A 16595-nucleotide genomic window follows, 5' to 3' on the forward strand; every position below is an offset into this window, starting at 1 on the left:
AAGGTCCTGAATGTTTATAAGGAAGAGATAAGAACATTTTAGTGAAAAAGCCAGTGACTTTCTTTTTGCAGAATAAGGGTCTGAAGGTACAGATTTGTAATAATTTTTTTGTTTTTGGAGATAGGATCTTGCTCTGTCATCCAGGCTGGAATTCATGGTAAACTGCAGCCATGACCTCCTGGACTCAAGTGATCCTCCCACTTCAGCCTTGAGGTAGCCAGGACTACACTGTACCTATAGCATAGTACACATACTATACCCAGCTACTTTAAAACTTTGTAAGATGGTGGTCTGGCTATGTCTGGCCCAGGCTGGTTTTGAATTCCTGGGCTCAAGTAATCCTCCCACCTCAGCCTTCTGAGGTAGCTAGGACTACACTGTACCTATAGCATAGTACACATACTATACCCAGCTACTTTAAAACTTTGTAAGATGGTGGTCTAGCTATGTCTGGCCCAGGCTGGTTTTGAATTCCTGGGCTCAAGCAATCCTCCTGTCTTGGCCTCTCAGGGTGCTGGGATTACAGGCATGAGCCACTGGTGGTGCCTAGCCTTGTAATAACTCACTTTTTTTTTCTTTTTTTTTTTTCTTGAGACAGAGTCTCACTCTGTTGTCCAGGCTGGAGTGCACTGGCACAATCTCAGCTCACTGAAACCTCTGCCTCCTGGATTCAAGTGATTCTTGTGCCTCGGCCTCCCGCGTAGCTAGGATTACAGGTGTGTGTCATCACATCCAGCTAACTTTTGTATTTTGTTTTGTTTTGTTTTTTGAGACAGAGTCTTGCTCTTGTTGCCCGGGCTGGAGTACAATAGCACAATCTCAGCTCACTGCAACCTCCGCCTCCTGGGTTCAAGCAATTCTCCTGACTCAGCCTCCCGAGTAGCTGAGATTACAGGTGCCCGCCACCATGCTCGGCTAATTTTTGTATTTTTTTAGTAGAGACAGGGTTTTGTCATGTTGGCCAGGCTGGTCTTATTTACTCCTGACCTCATGATCCACCCACCTCAGCCTCCCAAAGTGCTGGGATTAAAGGCGTGAGCCATGGTGCCTGGCCATAATAACTCATTTTTTACAACAATAATGTTTCGCTTCCTTTGTACACTTTGATGTCACACTCTTAGATGATAACTACTTCCCAATAAGAAATGGCCTTAAACTTACTGAGGTGGGTCATTAGCTTCTTTTTTGAAGAATGGAATAATGGGCACAATTTGGGGGAACTCCTGATCCCTGAACTCTCACCCTCTCCCCAGACATGGAATCAGATGACAATGGGAATTCTTTGATTCCAAAGAGAGACTCTGAAAAAGAAACAAGCATTTGCAAAGGGGAAGTGGTGGTGGTGGCTTGTTGAATAAAAACAACTAATGTGGCCAGGCGCGGTTGCTCACGCCTGTAATCCCAACACTTTGGGAGGCCGAGGCAGGCAGACTACTTGAGGTCAGGAGTTTGAGATCAACCTGGCCAACATGGGAAAACCCCGTTTCTACTAAATATATGAAAATTAGCCAGGCACAGTGACATGCCTGTTGTCTACTTAGGCTGGAATTACAGCTACTTGCAGTGAGCCAAGATTGCACCACTATGCTCCGGCCTGTGTGATGGAGTAAGACTCTATCTCAAAAAAACAAACAAACAAAAAAACAACTAATGCTTTCTTGTTGTGCTGCCTGTTACCTATCACAGCCCTTTTCGCCTCTGCTCTACCATCTCTCAGACATCAACATCATATATGTGGGATGAAGCACCCAACAATAAGTGGGTGCTATCCATGCTCCAAGGTCAACAGGTGAAAAAAATGAATGGTGTTTCTTACTTTCTCCACAAATTTATCTGCCAATATATTCTCTTCAGTAATTACATTTAATCAGGGACTCACTTAAAGCTATTAAAAAGAACCACAAATACAATGTCACTGGTAATTCCAGGAACAAGGATGTCCTTGCACAAAAGATAATGCTAAACTTGGGGAAGATCAAGCTTCGTGGACCACTGTCCCTGGACCTTCTTAGTCTTTCCTCTAGCAACTGTTTTCTTCTCTAAATGTTTAATAAGCCATCTAAGAGCTTTCTTTTTGATTCCCAAAATGTAGTATTTCAGGTGTCCCTCTGGTCTGCCTGATCATTTCACCTAACCCCAGATAAACTCAGGTTCCTGTGACTCATCTTTGTGCCTTAATTAAACATCCAGATGTTCACATCCACACACAGGCAAACACCATAAACATGCCTATTTTCATGTAACACATTTATTTCTTCTTCTTCTATACAAAATTCTCCACATTTTACATAACCTCTGGAAGAGTTAAGCTAAGATGTAAAAGAATGTATAGACGTCACAGTTCTCAGAATTACCAGTGATGCTATGCTTGTGATACTTTTTACTTTAAGTCCCTGATTAAATCTAAAGAATGAATAGACATGCCTCCTTGGTGAATGGCTGGAACTTCCAAAACATGTCTAAATATTTTCTGATCCTTCCACTGGTCATTAAACTTAGGCAGACACACTTTCTGTAAAGGTGAAGCATCTACTTACTGTGCTTCTTCAGAAGACTCTTGTTTTATTTTTAATGTTCTCTTTGTGATAGGTATTTCATCTGAAAAGCAAAGATTTTGAAACAGGTTATATTTTCCTAAGTAATGGCATGCATGTATGTAGATAAGTAGCTATGTTTACTGATTATTCCATACTTTCCAAGCCCAGGCTTTTACTCTAGTGTCAAACACTGTCCAATGTCAGATGTATAAATATAACTCTTACATAATGAGATGCATACATTTATATGCAAGATCAGAAACCAGCTCTAAAAGTATGAAATTCTTCAAGGTCACCAGTGGATTTCTAGCTAGGAGCTTAAAGCTTAATTTCACTGCAGACATGATTTTAAAAGGACAAGAATAAAAATAATTCTGTTCTATTTAGATTTTCTATGTAGGTTTTATAAAGCAATTATTCCCCCAATATCAGGATCAACATATTCTGCATACTGTTTTTTCCCCAAAGGTTTGAGTGACTTAACTCTCTACAGCAAAACCAGTGTTATGGACTGCCAAAGTAATTTAGACCTTATTTCTCCTTTGAAATTAATTGGTAGTGATCACTTACCATCTACCCCTTTTATTCTTCTAATCTTTAAGTCCATCTTTAATATGTTATTAGTCTTAGTTTTATAACCTCTTTCTTCTTTCACTCTCTTCCAGTATTTGAGAAATATTTTTCAAACAACATTGCTAAGAAACATATTAGCATTTAGTCCCTTTTCTTTTGAATTAACATTTTTCCATCATCAAGAATTTGGTAAAAAACAGAGTCCATGAACTTTTATCTAAAGGTCAGGGAGCATGTTTATAATGCCAATCCTACTTATACTTCTTTGGGGGCTACCTGAGTACCAAGAGCTGGAAGCAAGAACATTTCCTTCCAAGCAAGCACTCATTACACAACCTGCTGTTAATGTACAATCGCTGATTGATCAGTATCTCCAAATTATGAAATCAATATGAAAATCAAAATTGGAGCATGTAATGCAAAAAGAAACAGAACAAGCCCACAACGACATGTACACTCTTAATTAGGCCCTACAAGTTTAGATTTGACGGTCAAGAATTTTATTTCCATTTTTAATACCTATGACTGTATAAATCAATCCAGTTATTGTTGGGACGGGGTCCCTTAAAAAGTGTGAAGGAATATGATCACACAGTTCAAATATCAGCTCTTTTCAAGATAAATGGAAGCTTCCCCTCATTTTTTGTTCAGACTCAAGTCTGGGAGAAGATCTTTTCCAAATTATAAACAGAAAAGAAAAATGTAGTTGGGACAAGGGAAGGAATTCCTAAGATAGCTACATCTACAGCAGTTGGGCCAAGAGTCATTATCTTAGCAGTCATCTTAGAACTAGAGGGTACAGAATATTTAGAATTGCATACAATGCTACCTGTCACTGAGTGTCCTTGTATAGGTCAGAATTAGAAATTCTTCTGTGTTTTTGGGAATCTTCTTGGTAATCAACTTGTCAAATGAACAACATCAAGCACTAGTTGGCAGTTTAAGGGTAAATCAAGGATGCCCATATTGCCCCAAACAGACTGGGGCATGGAAATGCATAAAAGACATACAAGACAGAGATGTCCTTTATGCCTTGTGCTGACCACTACGGGAACAGCACCAAAAATACTTACAGATAATAAGTACTGGTACACATACATAAAGGTACATAAATACATACAAACATAAGTATCATGTATGTCGGCTTTCTTACCCAATTCCTGATCTGTTGGATAGCCATGGAGATCCTGACTGTGGTTTCCCCAGTCCTCCTGTGAATAGTCCTCCATAGTGCTGCCATCTGACTCCAGCTCCTGGTACAAGCCACTACTGTTAATAAGTACAGGCTGGCAGGGCTGAGCATCCCATCCTCCCTGACCAAACACCTGTTCCAACTGTTCAAATGTGTAACTGCTCTTTCTTTTCCCAACACCATGTTCTTTCACCCGACTGTAACACCTGCGAAGGGTCTAAGACACAAAGTCTTTTGTTATTCCTTTAAAGCTGTACTTCCTCTTCCAGGTACGGACCACAGATATTAATTACTATTAGACAGACACAGACAGACAAACATAGACACATTGTTACAGGAATGCTAGATTTCAAATTCATTATTATATTAGAAAAAAATACTAATTTAGCATTTACTCAAACATGTTATAATTAAAACAATTATTTTGCAATTAATTATCCATTAAACAACAAGAAACATTACAACATTATTGCATGTACCCCATACACATATTTTTAAACCCCCACCCCCATTTAAAAAGAATAAGGGGGGGGGAAAACAAGAAATACCAGCCAGCCAATAGGATGCACACCTGCCACAGAAGAGAGAGAGTTGCTGTTGTGCCCAGAATTTGGAAAAAGTGAGGGAAGGGAGGACAGAAAGAAGAATTTCCCAAAGCAAAGAATACCTGCCTTACTCTTGAATAAGAGGGAATGAATACAGGGTAAAAATAATTGCCTAAACAAATTAGCTAGTAAAACATATTACTTACATAGTCTGTATTCCTTACTAACTCAGTCTTTGTGGAAGCTGCTAAAATTCAAAACAGAGGTCAAATCAATAATGCTACAAATTCCAGGTCTCAAACATCAAGGATCAAGAAACAGAACACTAATATCTACGTTTAAAACTAGACAATCAACTAGTCTATTCTACCAACTCAAGCTGCCAGCTAAACAAGCCAACAAATGAAGCCAATGATTTCTTTTTCGGGGGAAGGACAGGGCAGAGGGGTGTCATTTCACTTCTTTTTCTGCCATGTAGCACACAGCAAATAAATATATTATGCAAGCCCACAGATAAAACCTAAATAATTTTATTATCTTGTACAACCCTTCCATCTTTTCCCATGGTCTTTATTTCTAACACATATTTCTGATTATTAACCCAGTTTCCTGAGTTTAATGCTACATCTTATGCTATCTTACATGGCGTTTCAGAAGATAAATCAAAGGCTTAGTCCTAGCTTTCAAATTCAGTTTAGTTGCATCCAGTCTCTATCCCACCTGTCTCCCTTTGTTCCTTCTAATCTCCCTTCTACTTTACTTTTACTGAGAATGTTCTTGAACTAATATCCCTTTTCCCTCCAAATACTTTCTAACTCAACAGTGCAAAAGTAATTCACCTTAGACTTAATTTATAGGCACTGCCAGACTATAAATTTCTCCAAAATGTGAGATTGCTCTCCATAAGCCAATATGTTAACTATTCTCACCACACTAAAAAAAACTCTTCATAATTTTTGTAACGCCTCTACGGAAGTTCAGTATCTTTATTTATTTTTTATTTTGAGATGGAGTTTCGCTCTTGTTGCCCAAGTTGGAGTGCAATAGCGCAACCTTGGCTCACTACAACCTCCGCCTCCCGGGTTCAAACGATTCTCCTACCTCAGCCTCCTGAGTAGCTGGGATTACAGGCATGTGCCACCATGCCCGGCTAATTTTGTATTTTTAGTAGAGACGGGGTTTCTCCATGTTGGTCAGGCTGGTCTCCTGAACTCAAGTGATCCACCAGCCTTGGCCTCCCAAAGTGTTGGGATTACAGGCGTGAGCCACTGCACCCGGCCAGGAAGTTCAGTATCTTTAAATCACAGTTGACAATCTACAAAACACTCTTTCAGATACTTTAAAAATCTGTCCCCAAAGTCAGAAATCTAGATGGGTAAAGGATACTAAAAGCATGACATGTGTGATGATCTTCCTCACACAAAAACAGAGCAACAATTAAGAGTCTCCAACCCTAAAGCCAGCCAGCCTAGCCCCTGGACAAGCACCTGCCTCATTCTTCCTTTCTTGAGATCGTTTCTGGAGCCTCAAATGATACGTTATAGAACTGAGGTTTCCAACAATACACTCTTTTTAAAAGTGTTTCTTCTTTCTCTTTGTAAGAGATAGTCACAATTACATAAGATAAAACTTTCTAGAACAAACCAGAAATACGAACTTGGGAAATGCATCATGGGCAAACCTTCCAATGGAAGGAGACAAATGTCTGCAGCAGAGCTCATTTGACTTTCTCCACACTCCCCCTTTCCCAGTGCCCTCTGCCCTCCTTGCAGGGATTGGAATTTGAATTGCAAACATCCCTTGCCAATTTATTTTTATCTCACAATGTCTACTTTCTGCCTCCAAGAACACCCCAACCACTCTTTTCAACTCCTCCAAGGACCGTAAATGGAGAGTCCCAACCATGTCCCTTTCACTCTTCCAAGGCCATAAATGGAGAAGGAAACCATGCCACTGCTCACTACTTACTGACTGCCCAGAGAAAAGCATTCAGCACACACAAGAGCCCAGCTAGCTTTGTTCTGAGGGTTATTTCAGAAGTCAGGGAATAAAACTAACATTCCTTTGAAGAAAGGTACCATACTTATCCGGAAGTAAAACGAGCATAAGCAAAGGCACCAATCTCTGGTGATAGACACGGTAGGAAACAAGAGAAAAGACTCTTACTCTCTTTGGAACCACCAAATTGAGCTTAATACTTCCCTTGGCTTATGTAATTGTGAATAAGAAAACTAGCAATGTCTAATGGTTATACATCTGAAAGAAAAGTGATACATTTTACAATTTCTCAAAGACACTAATAGATATTGCCACCTCTTACTTTGTAGTGTACTTTTGTAATACACTTGAATAGTGCAATATGCTAGCATGTAAAATACCTATCAGGGCTTGAAGGAAAGATGTTAGGTAGCTTCTAAATCCATGATAGGAATTTGATGTATTGAAATCATGCTAAAAAAGATTTCCCAACTAATTTTAACTCTCTCAAGATATAAATGCATTTAAGAGGTAACTTCTGGGTTCAGTAAAGACCACAGATCCAGGGAGACGCTGTTTAAATAGAACACATCAATTAATAAAAAAAGAATAAGAACTTAAACTTCGGCTTGACTGCTATTATAAGAAGCAATGGGATTTGTTAAACTTGAGGGAGTTTAGAGATGAATAAAAAGGAACCATGGAGAACTTCCAATTATCACTCATAATAAAGCAAAATAGGTTACACTTTCCACACTCTAAATTAGCCAAAGCATGTAATTAAGACTGTGTGTGTGTGTCAACAGTCCTAAATAAACCAACTTAAAAACCTACCCTAGAGCTGAGATTTCAATAATGCGCAGAAAAACGAAGCCTCAATTCCCATTTCAGACAGCTCTCAAATCCAACAAGAACTTCGATACGGCTTTCTCAGAGAACTCTGTCTTATTCAACACAAAAATCTTGCTTCCCTTCCTTTTTCCATTACCTTACTCATCCTAGAAATCTGTAATCAATTAAGCTTAACAGTTTCTAAAAATTAAGGTCTGGGGTGGGGGCAGAAACTTGCTTAAAATTATTAAAAACAATTCCATTTACAATTAAAGATTATAATTTTCCTTACAATTGGAAAGTTCTTCTGTAAACTGACATGATGCTTTTGTCTCCGCCCTGGAGGAAGAGTTGTGAGAGAATACTGTATCCTGATTGAAGCTAGGGATAGAGGTCAGGAGTCAAGAAACCCTGGATTGAAGAACTAAAGCACAGGTAACTTGATTGGTGGTCAACCGAGAGGAGTTCATGGGTATTTGATTTGGAAGAAATGGCAAGGGAATGCTTATTAAATCCACCATGACAAGTGCTTAATGAGTACAAAGGCAAAAGAACCAGAGAAAAGACTTGAAAGATGTCCCATTACCAAAGCAGGAAGAAAAATAAGATGGCTGACAACTGACAATTTTTAGGACAGAGTGAAAGTTTTGCCAAAGTTTAAGATTACAGTAAAAGGAAATGAGAGAATAAAAAGATGACATTCATTGTGGATGAATGTATGGGGAGTCTATGGGGGAGGGGAAAGGTAAACAAAGGCAGGAGTTTTAGATTGGCAGGATTGGGGATTTAACGGCAGCAATGCAGAGAAAGACCCAGGGTTACAGTACACGTAACATTAAATACAGTGCACAATGCAGCTATCTTGCCAAAGTAAGTAAATCCAGTATTGGGTTGTATAAGCAGAGGAATCACATGTAAGCTATGAAGGTGGCTCTTCCTCTCTATTCAGCACCGGTGAGGCCACAGCTGGAGCACAGCATTCAGTTCTGGGCATCGAACCAGCTACAAGAGAGGGAAATTGTAGAGTTCAGAAAAGGGCAAATAAAATAATGAAAGGCTTGGAAAATAAGATCTATAAGCAGGGACAGTGGTTTCATCAAAGCCCTTCCTGACATCATCTAAGCTACTTTTAGGGTGAGATTAAGGTTTATTTTGCTTCAGTGTCCTCCAATCCTTTGACTCTCAGGAAATGGGAAGAATTAAATTCTTCCACGGTAGGGCAAAGTAGAAAACTAAATAAATCATAAAGGCATATGCCAGCCAATTCCAGTACTGGCTTAATAATTTTCTCAAAGTTTGCCCCATTTCATACAATCATAAAATAATCACCAGGACAAAAACCACTGTTCTAGCTAACTGACCATACATGGAACAGAGCATTATAATGAGGAGGAACAGAAATAAGGCATAATAGCTACAAAAATGTGTTGTTTAGAAAACAATGGCTTGATCAGTCTAAGATGTCAGATGAAAAATAAAGTCAATCTGCAGGGAGGACAGCTTAGTTATAACAGCAGGAAACGACGTTACAAGAAAAAAACAGGCAGTGAAACAGATTTTCAAATGTAGTTGTCAAGCTGGCCACACTAGAAATGGATTACAAAGTTACCTTCATCCACTGCCAAGTACACATGATAAATTTAAGATTCCTTTTACTCAAATGATTAAAGAACACACTTATTCACAAACAAGGCCTTAAATAAAAATCACATATTATGCTCCACAAGAGATGAGGAAATTATACTGGGAGTAAATTTCCAGTGACTGATTTTCTTATTAAATTGTTTAAAATGATACTGCAGACTAAAGGAGACATGTATTGTGAAGCAACAAAGGTCTTTGTGAAATAGATCTTTCTTACTCCTTTAAAGTTACTGCCATTGTAACTGTTACAAACAGTTGCTCTTAGTTAACTGAGGCAACAAAACAACACCATTTAATATCTTTAAGAAAAACTTTAATTTCTTTAGCTATATTTTGTTACTGTGAGCATAAAAGAAAGAAAATATCTTACATAGCATACATAAATCAAAAAGAATTTCTGCACACAGTAAGAAAGAGGTTAAGAATCTAGTATAAATTTCTAAATACATCTTTTGACACAGAGCTGTAACTAATGATTAGGAAACTACCTAAGGCAAAATCCATGTGGGGCTAGCAGAACTTTTGCTACCTTTTTTCTTAGGTTTTCTGTTCATTGATATCTGACAAATTGACTTGCCAATCCCCTAAATCCTTTAAAACCAAACTAACAAAAACACCCCAACAAAATAAAACCAATAAAGAAAAATGTAGCAAACTCGTTTCACACTTACTGGGCTACAGAGCAAGTTTTGGCAAGTACAAAACGTTTTTATTCTTAAATCTTTTGCTTTTCCTTTGCAGGGTAGATGGTCTTAACCTTTCTGAGTCATGGGTCCACTCCTCAGAAAAATGCACACATACACAACCTGTTCCATACAATTTCAAGGGAGTATATGGACTCATTAAAGATCCCATACAAGAACCTCTTGTTAAAAAATTCTGCTTTACATTATGTAGTTTTCTTCATAAAACACAACATATATTAGTTTGAAACCCTAAAATAAGGTAAACTTGTATCTTAAGTTTTCCAGGAGATTCTAAAGATTAGAACAACTACTTTAAGTACAATTACCAGTTCACTCACTATCCTGTTCATTTAGATAAAGCAGCGTTAGTATTTTCTTTAAGAGGTAAATTAGCCAAATTCCCATTTCTTGAAAGAAATAATTTCTATCAGTAAAAGCATACAAGGGTCGGGTGCAGTGATTCACACCTATAATCCCAGCACTTTCGGAGGCCGAGGTCAGAGGATCACCTGAGGTCAGGAGCTTGACCAGCCTGACCAACATGGTAAAACCCCATCTTTACTAAAAAGACAAAAATGAGCCAGGTGTGGTGGCAGGTGCCTGTAATCCCAGCTATCTGGGAGGCTAAGGCAGGAGAATCATTTGAACCCGGGGGGTAGAGGTTGCAGTGAGCCAAGATCGTGCCATTGCACTCCAGCCTAAAAAATAAAAGCGAAACTCTCTCTCAAAAAAAAAAAAAAAAAAAAGTAAAACCATATAAGGATATTACTTTACTCTTCACAAAAATGCAGCACTTCTTGGCTGGGTGTGGTGGCTCATGTCTGTAATCCCAGCACTTTGGGAGGCTGAGGTGGGCAGATCACGAGGTCAGGAGTTTGAGACTAGTCTGGCCAACATGGTGAAACCCCATCTCTACTAAAAATACAAAAATTAGTCAAGCGTGGTGGCAGATGCCTGTAATCCCAGCTACTCAGGAAGGCTGAGGTAGGAGAATCGCTTGAACCTGGAAGGTGGAGACTGCAGTGAACTAAGACCTCATCACTGCACTCCAGCCTGAGCAACAGAGTGAGATTCCATCCTAAAAAAAAAATAAATAAAATAAAAAATATAGCACTTCCTTCTACCTGCTAGGCAAGAAATCTTTTTCTGAAGTGATAATTAAGCAGTATTAAATATTTCATTAGTTATGCTGATTATCTGGTCCAACTGCATCACACAGTACTTGATCATTCATTATCTGATTGACTTATCAATATAGATGCCAGATAAATTATATCAAGTAACAACCTAAAACGGAAAAACACACATCCAGAAACAAGTACAGAAAAGTAAGTCTTGATACGCTCTTAAGCTTTCATATCTTCCAGCTTTAACACTGCCTAATGACCAAAGGGTCTCACAGGAATAGGCAATGCCTGTAATAATTCAATCCTTAACCCAAAGGGATCACAGTCTAGTCTATGACTCTATTAAAACTGTTTCTATTGTGATCATTAATGTCTTCTTCTTTTTTGAGACAGAGTGTCGCTCTACTGCCTAGGCTGGAGTGCAGTGGTACAATCTCAGCTCACTACAACCTCCACCTCCCAGGTTCCAGTGATTCTCCCGCCTCAGCCTCCAGCGTAGCTGGGACTACCGGCACCCACTACCATGCCTGGCTAATTTTTGTCTTTTTAGTAGAGACGGGGTTTCACTATGTTGGCCAGGCTGGTCTCGAATTCCTGACCTCAGGTGATCCTCCCACCTCGGCCTCCCAAAGTGCTGGGATTACAGGTGTGAGCCACCGTGCCTGGCCAATGTCTTCTTAATAACTAAGAACAGTCCTTGAACTTTGTCCTTAACTCATTTGACTTCCCTGCAGCATCTGATGCTCTTTATCACTTATTCATATCACTATCTTGGCAAATGTCTCTTTATAACCCTTTTTTTTTTTGAGACGGAATCTCACTCTTGTCACCAGACTGGAGTGCAGTGGCTTGATCTCAGCTCACTGTAACTTTCGCCTCAAGCAATTCTCCTGCCTCAGCCTCCCAAGTAGCTGGGACTACCGGTGCACACCACCATGCCCAGTTCATTTTTGTATTTCTAGTAGAGACGGGGTTTTATCAAATTGGCCAGGATGGTCTCGATCTCTTGACCTTGTGATCTGCCTGCCTGAGCCTCCCAAAGTGCTGAGATTACAGGCGTGAGCCACCGTACATGGCCTATAACACTTTTTATAATATAGTGATCCAGTAAGGGTGGGTGGAACTGCCTAAGGGTCTAACTACAAACCAGGCTCCAACTTCTAAAACGTTATGGGGCCAGGCTCAGTGGCTCATGCCTATAATTCTAGCACTCCAGGAGGCCAAGGCTAGAGGACCCTTCAAGGCCAGGAGTTCAAGACTAGCCTGTTCAATATAGAATACTGCAAGACCTTGTCTCTACCTAAAAAAAAAAAAAAAAAAGTCTGGGTGTGGTAGTGTGCACCTGCAGTCCAGCTACTGGGGAGGCTGAGGCAGGAATGTCCCTTGAGCTCAGCAGGTAGAGGTTGCATTGAGCCATGATCACACCACTGCATTCCAGCTTGGGCAACAGATCGAGACTCTAAAAAAAATTAAAATAGGCCGGGCGCAGTGGCTCAAGCCTGTAATCCCAGCACTTTGGGGGGCCGAGGCGGATGGATCACGAGGTCAAGAAATCGAGACCATCCTGGTCAAAATGGTGAAAACCGTCTCTACTAAAAATACAAAAAATTAGCTGGGCATGGTGGCACGTGCCTGTAATCCCAGCTACTCAGGAGGCTGAGGCAGGAGAATTGCCTGAACCCAGGAGGCGGAGGTTGCGGTGAGCTGAGATCGCGCCATTGCACTCCAGCCTGGGTAACAAGAGCGAAACTGTCTCAAAAAAACAAAAAGAAAAAAAGAGGAGTTTGGCATATGAAAATTATCAAATGCCACTTAAGGAACTTTAATGTTTCCTAAGAAAGTTATTTCAGTAGATTGTAAGCTCCATGAGGTAGGGACTTTATCTACGTTGGTTGTTTCTATTCCCCAAGTCTAGGACAGTACCTATCACATGAGGCTTATTCAAAAAATATATTTATTCAATACATAAATTAGGCTAATTTTAAAGTAGTAAATCACTAGCAAGAGGATAAAATTTTTCTTAGCAAAGAACATCAGTAAATTTATTGCTTAATTAAAGCAAATTATAAAATCAATGAATCTTGGTAGGCACGGCTCCTGAAACTTTCTGAAAATAGCTGGGCAAGGTTATTTTTAAAATATCTATCATTCTTGTTGTTACAGCTTTCTTTGGACAGGCAGGCCACATGCCAAAAAGAGCTCTGCAGCCCTGTCCAAATTTTATTTCTTATGCTTTACAAAGTAAACAAGTGAATGAAATATTCAAGAATATAAGGTAGTTCTATCAAAGATGGGAAGGCAGAAAGACTCAATTGTTCCCTGATTTTAATAGGGTCAAACAGAATGACCACCAAAAACAAAGAGATCTTACCTCTCTGGAGCCTCAGTCTTTGTGGGGAACTGTCCAGGATTGAATCCTATCAGCTTGCACTTCATTCTGAATCTGGCTATTAATGACTCACTCACTTTGTGTTTATAACTGTTCAGTACTCTCTCCATGAAAGAAGATTCTTGCACAGAATATATATTAATAATTCAAGGCCAAGTGTGGTGGCTCAAGCCTATAATCCCAGCACTTTGGGAGGCTAAGGCAGGCAGATCGCCTGAGGCCAGGAGTTCCAGACTAGCCTGGCCAACATGGAAAAACTCTGTCTCTACTAAAAATACAAATATTAGCCAAGCACGGTGATGCACACCTGTAGTCCCAGCTACTCGGGAGGCTGGGGCATAAGAATTGCTTGAACTCAGGAGGCAGGATGCACTGAGGTGAGACTGCGCCACTGCACTCTAGCCTAGGTGACAGAGTGAGACTCTGTCTCAAAAAGTAAAAATTAAAATAAAAAAATAAAGTAAAAACAATTTTTTAAAAAAACAACATAAAATTCAGGAAATTTTGATTGTCAGTGAATATCAGGTTGTAAGCTTTCTAGGTTCTTTCATGCTAGCAGCTGAGGGTTGTGCCCATTCAGATTACTAAGAAAAAAACCCTCAAGGAGGACAATACTAATTGTTAAAAACAAACATTCCTCCATGGCTCAAGTAACTAAATTCATGTAACCATAAAGCTTCTGACCCTATGCTATGTGTGCTTCTCAAGGACATTCATACAATTATCTCAGATGAGCAGTGATACTTAATAAAGTCACACCTAGCATGCATGTTCATGTACAGGGCTTCTTTAGGGTACAAGAATCCTTCAAAACATGGAATTCTGAAGTGCTTTTCTATTTAGAACAATACAGATCAAAAAACTGGGTTATACTGAACTATTTCAGTATATAAACAGCAATAGGTAGCTAGTCACCAAAGATAGCAGATAACACTATTTGTCTAGGACCTTCTCCTCACCTGAAAGGGGGCAAAAAAAAAAAAATCAGTTGTTGGCAAAGAACTGACTAACATTAGAGGTTATTTTCATTTGACCTCCTATTCCACCTCTGAAGTTGCTATGTCAGCAGCTCTTTGAATCCTTTTCTCAGTACTTCACACCTTAGGGCACTACCTCAAAGAGGTATTCAGATACACTAAAAATGATACTAACCTTTATTAGTATGTGGTATCTACAACACATTCAAGAAAATTATCTAAAATATAGCTGGCAGGGCAAGGGAGAACCAGTCTTCTTTAATGGACTCCCAAACACTTTCCACTACGAACTAATTATTCCGTGGACAACCATGTCTAAAAATTAAGAACACCCCACCCCTCAAAAATCTGCACACAGCTTTACCATTACAACATTGTATTGCTTCCCAAATACGAAGGTGTTTGCATTCATGAGACCAATGTTTAAACGGTAGACTGTGCAGAGCAGGCTTCTCCTGAAGCAGTAGGCACTTTATTCCTTTCATCTGGTGACCATGTGATTCTCTCAGTTCTGTAGTTATTTTCTTACTAAAAACTACCATCTATAGTGCAAAGATAACCTATAATAGAGATGTTTCCATTAGTAAATTTTACACATTTGGTTATGAGAAAAGGAATCCTGGCATGCAGATAAAATCATACAAAAATTAAGGTCATCTGAAATCTTCCACCAAGACATCTGGTTACAAACATTAAATCCAGATTCATTTACTTGTGAAAATGTAAACATTCAAAAAGTATATATTTTTCACATTTACACAGTGTAAACTACAGGTCATCAATGCATGAAAAGAATACATCTTCATATTCTGACATATATTCTTTCTAAGAAAAACCTGAAAATAAGCATGTTTTATTACCAGTAACTGTCCTAGTGACCTGAACTTATTTAGGAAGTTGTTAGAAAGAAATTCAGGCAATCATAACTATTTTTATAGCTAATTTGGTAGAATGTTTATATTCTATTCTTAGCTTTATGAAGACTGCAAAGACAAACAGCCATATGAAAAAATATCTCTGTACCTTGTACAAAAACCAAACATTTTCCTTACATGGTTCAATGTGCCATATAATGAAGGTAAATCATAGCTACCATTACCTGAGTGCCAACTGTGTGCTGAGTTTTGGCCTAAGCAATTTACATTATCATTCCTACTTAACAACAAATGTTAAAAGAGTGTCCCAGGAAACAGAGTCAGAGAAAACTGTGCAGGTATGCTGGGGAAGGCTCCTGGAAACCACACACATGATAGACTGAGAACCAGGGCTAGGCATAGAAAGAAGTTAAGTAAGACATACTTGGAACAGCAGCCTCTGCTAATCCTAAAATAAGGTATGGAACTCAGGTTATCCTTCAGAATTACACCAAAATGAGGCAAGGAGGCTGGATCTTTGTATTTCAGCACTGACCAGTCACTGGATTCAGGCTGCCACCAGAGAGTTGGGAGCCTCACCTCCAGTGATACAATTCCCTTGGGCAGAATTAAATTCCGAGGAAATCAACCAGAAGCCAGCAGCAGTCAGCATTACAGGCAGCTTGGGGGCACTAGCATCTCATTCCTGGGAGAGGGATCTGGGTAGTACATCACATATATATGAAGAGATATCCGGTGCATCCCTCTTTTACAGACAAAAAAATTATTAATAAGACAGAATGGTTATGAGCTTATCCAAAGTCACTAACAGTGTCTTTAATGTAAGTTCATCTTTGGTTTCAAAACTAAGACCTAGTATATTTCTCTTCAAAAGACACTGAAAATTATGACAAGTCACTGTATTTTTTTTTTTTGCCACAGTTGCCAAGAAGCTCATAGCTCATTTTAATTTTTAGTTTAAGTAAACATATTTACCTAGGTTACTGCTATTTGCCAAAATCCTGATTATTTTTTCTTTTTTTTTTAAATATAGGATCTATGTTGCCCAGGCTGGAGTGCAGTGACTATTCACAGGGACAATCATTATGCACAACAGCCTTGAACTCAGGGGGGCTCAAGCAATCCCCCCACCTCAGCCTCCTGAGTAGCTGGGACTACAGGAGTGTACCACCACACCAAGCTGGCATTCTCTGTTTTCTTATTTCCTGATTCCACTTTTAGCTTTCTCAATATGCCAATATG

The 16595-nt window shown here is 39.3% G+C and overlaps 1 protein-coding gene across 6 annotated transcripts in view; it reads right to left on the bottom strand.

Moving 5' to 3' along the window:
- MSANTD2 (Myb/SANT DNA binding domain containing 2) overlaps window positions 1–16595 on the bottom strand; it is a 34549-nt gene that overhangs the window by 3747 nt on the left and 14207 nt on the right. Inside the window, exons 2-4 of one of the 6 annotated variants that reach the window (XR_013523123.1) lie at window positions 8568–8657; window positions 4264–4519; window positions 2538–2598 (exon numbers count right to left, since the gene is read on the bottom strand). Coding sequence is in view for 3 of the 6 variants with exons in the window: in XM_002754548.7 (XP_002754594.3) it covers window positions 2538–2598; window positions 4264–4519 (317 nt within the window). In the remaining 3 variants the exon portion in view is untranslated. Of the gene's footprint in view, window positions 1–2537; window positions 2599–4263; window positions 8658–16595 lie in introns of those variants that run through there. The other 5 variants (XR_013523122.1, XR_013523121.1, XM_002754549.6 and 2 more) reach the window with 5 other exon arrangements.

The sequence above is a fragment of the Callithrix jacchus genome, chromosome 10 (genome assembly GCF_049354715.1).
Source record: "Callithrix jacchus isolate 240 chromosome 10, calJac240_pri, whole genome shotgun sequence".
In the NCBI taxonomy this organism is placed as follows: domain Eukaryota; kingdom Metazoa; phylum Chordata; class Mammalia; order Primates; family Cebidae; genus Callithrix; species Callithrix jacchus.